Below are 6,347 nucleotides of genomic sequence, written 5' to 3'. Positions count from 1 at the left end.
CATATATTTGCTTTGTAAACAGTACAAATGTATGTTATGCTAATATCTATAGATATATGAAGTTATTTAAAAATAAATAGATGAGCTTTTGACTCATTTTCCTTGCTGGAGCAAAACCCCAATGATCTTGCAACTCCTTTTCAAGAAATTCTTCTGTCCATAGTTTCACTAATTCTACAGAAAACAATGGCAGTTTTATAAAACTAATGTAGGTCTCATCTCTCTGGAGTATGGGTTATGTTTTAATTTTGCTAATTTATTTTCGACACAAATGCTTCCTGTTGTTTGTTTAGTGTCCTTTTAGTGGTCTTTGGCAGTAACATGGACTGCTGAGTTTATTCTCTCTTTCAACCTCTTTCCTGCTAACTCTCTGCTTGAGGTAACAGTTGACTGGCTGAAGTATAATGGGAATAATCTAGGTTAATGCTAGAGAGTTCTAAACATTTTCTCAACAAATAAACAGCAGCATGTTGATAGCCAATAAGTATTTTACAAGTGCAATTAAATCACAGTGATTGATTGGGCTGGGGTGAAAATGAGAATAATTGAAAACAACAAATTCTTCATGGGGAAACCCTCACTGAATTAAGAAAACACACAAGCAAACAACAAAAATAAACCATTTAAGAGGTTCTGCTCCTTTACCGCGTTTTCCTCATTTCTCAACTTGGTTAACAAGGAACAACTTGATGAAAGTGAGACCTTGTTTCTTGAGAATGCATCTTTTCTGTTGTTAATTTATGTTATATTCAGTGAAGACACACACTAGACTTAGCTGATCTAAAAGTTTAGTTGCTAAAAGGGGGGACCTGCTTCCTCTTCTCTCACTGTGCCTGCCTCCAGGTTACAGGGTCTTGCACTTTTGTGGTGCTTGTTGCATTCCTCATTGAGCTCATTCAGTTCACTAAGTTGCTGGAAAATTATTTTATTTTTCTGCCAGGTTAGTTTTGTGCTGGTTCAGCAAACTGAATCAGCTCAACACAGAATCAGATGACTACTACCGTCATTGAAAGGAAAAAAAGTGTGCAGGGTGCAGCCAAGGTTGCAGCCTCCTGACTGGAGAGGAGGGAAGTTGAAAACAGAAAGGTCTTGTATGTATGAAAATACCCAAAATAAAACACGCAATTTAATGCATGTTAGCATGCATTTGGCACAGTGATACATGCTTCACATCACTATGGTGCTGTGCTTGTGAACACACATTATTTCTGGGTAGTATCACTGCAATATCCATGTTGCTTATTTCAGTTCTCTATGACTAGGAGGTATTGTTTATTTTTTGCTTTTTTGACTTCCAAACTTAATTATTTATAGATCAGTAGCAGTTGTGTTTGTTTTTTTAATGTAGGAGCATACAAATATTCTCAATGGCTCTGTCCTCTTGGGTATTGGTTACTTTTAAATGCACTCGAACATGAAGATATGACTAACTTAGAGAAGATTTCAACAATAATTACTGGAATTTCTATAAGTCTGGCTGATTCCTACTTAAAACATTTTTAAGAACAAATAATGTTAAGATTATATTATATTACATCATATTACATTATATTAAGAAAATCTGGATGGAGACAGGATAAAGCTCCATAGACAAAAAACACATACTCCAGGAGATACACCAATAACTTTATTTCTAGTCCAAATGCAATGTCAAATAGCAAAATGGCTTTGATTCAGCTATTTTTGATTATTATTTACATGTGAAACTCAATTTAGAACAGCAAAAAGCAGGAAAAATGGAGGATTGACTTTATATGCGTGGTGTAAAGTTTAGTCACGTGCAGTAATCTTGGTTTGACTCCTAAGAGGCTGTACACTTTAGCAATGAAATAGACTGGTTTTCATTTGTAGATATTTTGCCCTCAAAAACTTCTTTGTTTAAAGTGATGGTTTAAAATGTTATCTGGAGTAAATGAATTCTAGTGAAAAAAACAAATTAACTCAAAAAAACCTCAGAGGTGTCAACTGAATAATCAATATGTACCAAAACTCATTTTCCTGCTTTTCATAGGAGAGCTGTGGAATTTTCAAAGAAATTATTGTGCATTGAAAACTGTAAATAAAAGCATTGAGAAAAACATTATGAAATAAAAATACCACTCAAAATAACTTTTTGTCATATACTTTTATTTACCTTGAACAGAAACTTTTGCAAACCATCAATTACTGAGAATGGGGAAAAAAAAAAACCCCTAGCATATAACAGAGGAGGCTTTGGTTATAAGTGCCATTTCTACAGCAGAGTTAAGCTACTGTAAACCAAACATCTCGTAGTAAGGTAAAAATCTTCAACCAAGTTTTTAAGAATTTAACAACAACACTGAAAACATTTACATATAAACAACAGAAATATTTTCTAAACTTTTAACAGTCACTTTGCTACAATCCAGAAGTGTTTAGTTCACATTTCTATACATACAGACAAGCACTAAAACTTCTGTGAACTAACCACTTGTCCACAGGACCTGCCTAGACAGTTTGTCATCAATATGAAAATTTTTTTATATAAATAAGTCAATTAAACATCACAGAAATGAAAACAAACAATATAAAATTCCAATTGTAAATAAATCTGTACATTATGGTCAGTGTTGTTTTTCTGAACTCTTGCGCAACTTCAAAGTGTCTATTTATAAAATGAAGGCAAGGAGCAGCGTTAGCTGGAATGGAAACTTGAAGACTCGGACTCTGTAGAAACAGAAGAATGTCCCCCACGTTTGCTTTTTGAAAGAATCTTGAGGCTTGATCCTCTGCTAACTGATGTCAAGGCATTTTGTGCTGATGTTTTGAATTTGGCACCCAGGAAGGCATACAGAATTGGATTCAGGCAACAGTGGAAGAATGCCAGGGCTTCGGTAATGGAGATCCATTTATGCACTATCGTGTCCAAGCTGCAGCGATGTCTGATGACTCCTAGCAGGATGAACGTGTCGATGCTGATGCCGATATAATATGGCAGCCAGCAGGCAAAGAAGGCGAGGATGAGGATAACTGTTGTCTTCAAGGCTTTGCGCTTCTGGTGGCCTTTTGAATGTGACAGCTTAGATATTATAATACAGTAGCACGTCAGGATTATCAGACCAGGCAAGACAAGTCCTACCAAGATATGCTGAAATCTAAAAGAAATCAGCCAGTTATCATGAGGGTACATGCGATCACATAGATACTTTCCTTCTACTTCACTAGTACTGGCAAAAATTATATCAGGCACTGTCAAAAGCACAGCTGGTAGCCATACGCCTACATACACCACCTTCTCAGCCAACAGCTTTCGTGGGCGCTGGCTGTTGGTAGCATGGACTATTGCCAGATAACGATCTAAACTTATAAAGGCCAAGATCAAGACACTGCTATAGAGGTTGACTGTGTAAATGACATGAACTGCCTTACACAGAACATTCCCAAAGTACCAGCTTATGGCCGCATCCACAGACCAGAATGGCAAGGTGATGACGAAAAGGAGGTCAGCCACAGAGAGGTGCAGCCTGTATTTATCAGTCATGCTTCTTTGTTTCTTCTGGTAGCCCATAACAACAATAACCAATCCATTGCCAATTATTCCTGTTAGGAAGATGATGGAGTAGATTGTTGGCAAGAAGATCCGGTTGAAATCAGCATTCTCATGCTGAAAGCATGGCTCTCCGTAGTCTCCATAGTCACCTGAACCCATCTCATCCGTGCCATTATCAGAAAATTCAATGATTAACCCAGACGACAGCTAAAAAAAAAAAATAAATATGTTAGCTCCTCTGCAAAAGCTGACTCTGTATGACAGTATGTTAAGAGTTGCCTGAACAGTCTCTATCATCATGAATAGGCAATATTTTTGAGAATCAGAGAAAACACACAATTTAAAAAAAATACAGCAAATAATAAGTTAAAAAACTTCCTTTGTCTTTCTCTGAGGACTAAGATCTTGTAACTAAGGCCAGGGGATGAAAGGGAAAAGAAAGATAATGGCTACTCCCAGAAATACCTTTGGTTCTGGATACTTCAGTGCTCTAATCAGACACATACTGCAAATGGAAGAGCCCAGAAGTGCTGGAGGCAAGAGGTTAGCCCGCACAGAATATCACCCATGACATTTAACTCTTACAACAGAGAGCTATAAAAAAAATTACTTGGACAGAAATGCTGCTGCTCCGAAGTCCTCTCTCATTAATGGGATGGGGTCACGGAGAAATAGAGAAGGTACCCTTGGCTGATGTAATAAAGGATAAATAATAGAAAGAATTCCCTGCTGAGAAGCAACTGACAGCTCCACACGCAGACACAAGGGGAAAAAAAAATTAAAAACCTCAAAGCCCATAAAGAAAGAGAGGGGTGACCTTAAGCAGGGGAACTCCAAGCCCCCGGCGGCTCCCCAGGCCCAGCCGCTGCCCTCCCTTTGTTCCCCGCCCTTGGCGGCTGCGGGGCAGGGGGTGAAGCTGGCCGGGGCCGGGCTGCTGCCAGGCTGCTGCACCAAGTACAGCAGCGGAAAAAGGAAGCGAAATTCTGGTGAGGGCATGAAAGCACATCAGGAAACCACCAACGGTTTTGGTCACCACGCTGAGAAGCGGTGCAGGCGGGCGAGTGCCACCTGGCTATGTACAATTCCTCAGGTTTTCAGATTTTAGCTTTCGTGCCCTGTACACCACGAAGCACCGAGCTCCGCGCAGAATGCGCCCCGAGGACTCCGCGGCACCGCACGCACGGACGCACCAGCTCCACGCCGGCATAAACTGCGCATTAAAGTTTACAATTTGCCAGAGATCTCCGGTTTGGTCCTCACTACTCTCCAACCCCCGTGGCAGAAGAGCGGCCTTCGACAGAGCGGGACGCCGCCGCGTTTCGGCCGGGGGGGATGTGTGTGTGTCGGCTGGGCGCTGCCGCCACTCCCCGCCCCACCGTGCGCTCCGGCAGCCCCAGGTTAGGGCGGGCACCGGAGCGGAGGGATGCCATTCCCTGGAGTCAGGGCGCTCCAAACTTCCTCGCGTGTGTCCCCCCTCATCACTCCCCTGCCTCTAACTGCCCCACCGGCGTTTTCCTGCCCGCAACGGCGCCGCACGTCACTTCAACTGACGGCCAAGCAGCAAAGCCCGAGGCAAGAGGCGGGAGTCCAGCAGCGGCTGCGGCGAGGTCCGATGGGCTGCAGCCAGAAGCAGCAGCGCCAAGAGGCCGGGGCCGAGCCCTGCCCGGTTTTTGCCCCGCAGACCCCCGCAGTTTGGCGGGCTGGGAAGCAGAGGAGGCAGCGCGGCGCCCGGCCCCGTGCCCCCCCCACTCCCCGCCTTGTCCCGGCCCCGCTTCCCCACGGGCTCGGGGCGCTCCCCGCCCGCCGCCGCCCGCAGCCTCCGCTGAGGGCACCTTTGTTTGCAAACAGCGCGCACATGGGCGAACGCGGCGGGCAGCCAGGGCTGTCGTTCCGCCAGGGCTGTCGGTCCGCTGCCGCGGAGCAGCGGCGTCGAGCAGCCAGCGCCGACGGGACAGCCGCGGCCCCGCCGGCCGGCTCAGCTCCCGGCACTTACATCCAGACTGTCGAGGCTGTTGTCCAGGCTCTGAGCCATCTCACGGCTCTGGGCTCTCGAGGTCTTGTTGGAGTTGTTGTTTTGTTGTGTTGTTGTTGTTGCCGCCTCGGCGGCTCTCCCAGCGTCGCCACTCGTAGCTGCACCAAACACACGCCCCAGCGCTTCTGGCGGGACGCGGCTCTTATAAGTTCCCCGGCTGCCCCCCCCGCCCCCGGGGCAGCCCCCGCCTGGCTCCTCCCCGGCGGGTGTCACCGCGGCCCCGGGCTCCAGGCGGGCGCCTCGGGCCGCTCTTTGTCTGCGGCGCCGGGGCACGGCAACTGCACTTGCCCCAAGTGCTCGCGGGGGCGTTGCTCTTCACAGGGGCACTTGCCACCCTCCGATTGATGTGTTCATACCAGCGGGTTTTTGAATTTCCCCTCAAGAGAATTCTTTGAAGAGTGTTGTGGGGTCTCGGGTTGCCATGGGCACCCCAGGCGAGCTCCGGGTGAAGTCCCGGAATCATGATGGAGGAGGAAGAGGAGAGGTCCTGATACCCTTCAAAATATAGTCAACTCGGTCCTCAGAGTTGTCTCTCATCCCTGCTGCGGAGTGTACTAGGAGAGGCTGGAAGTAAGGGGATGGTCCTCACCGAGGGGTGAGAAGTTCTGCAGACCTTTCAGGGACTGTGCGGCGAGTGGGCTGCAAGTTGCCCACTGAACTCCTCTGGTGTCTGTGGTTTTGGGTGAGAAGTCTGATGAGGAGCTGCAGGTGCTTCGTCAGTGTGTCTTGAGGAGATACCATGATGGTTCATTGTGCCAAAAAGCGTTGGAACATTACAAGAAATGTGTAAAGGAAATAACAGAA

The 6,347-nt window shown here is 45.8% G+C and overlaps 1 protein-coding gene across 1 annotated transcript; it reads right to left on the bottom strand.

The window, feature by feature from the left end:
* Positions 1–2,106: 2,106 nt before the first annotated feature.
* On the bottom strand, positions 2,107–5,655 carry CXCR4 (C-X-C motif chemokine receptor 4). The gene is made up of 2 exons (XM_074828562.1): positions 5,505–5,655; positions 2,107–3,718 (listed from the first exon to the last, which is right to left on the bottom strand). The coding sequence occupies exons 1-2, from the start codon at positions 5,541–5,543 to the stop codon at positions 2,657–2,659; spliced, it is 1,101 nt and encodes a 366-aa protein (XP_074684663.1). The 5' UTR covers positions 5,544–5,655; the 3' UTR covers positions 2,107–2,656.
* Positions 5,656–6,347: the final 692 nt, after the last annotated feature.

The sequence above is a fragment of the Strix aluco genome, chromosome 6 (genome assembly GCF_031877795.1).
Source record: "Strix aluco isolate bStrAlu1 chromosome 6, bStrAlu1.hap1, whole genome shotgun sequence".
In the NCBI taxonomy this organism is placed as follows: Eukaryota; Metazoa; Chordata; class Aves; order Strigiformes; family Strigidae; genus Strix; species Strix aluco.
The sequence above is the reverse complement of the archived record's forward strand: the minus strand, read 5'-3'. Positions and strand labels throughout refer to the sequence as shown.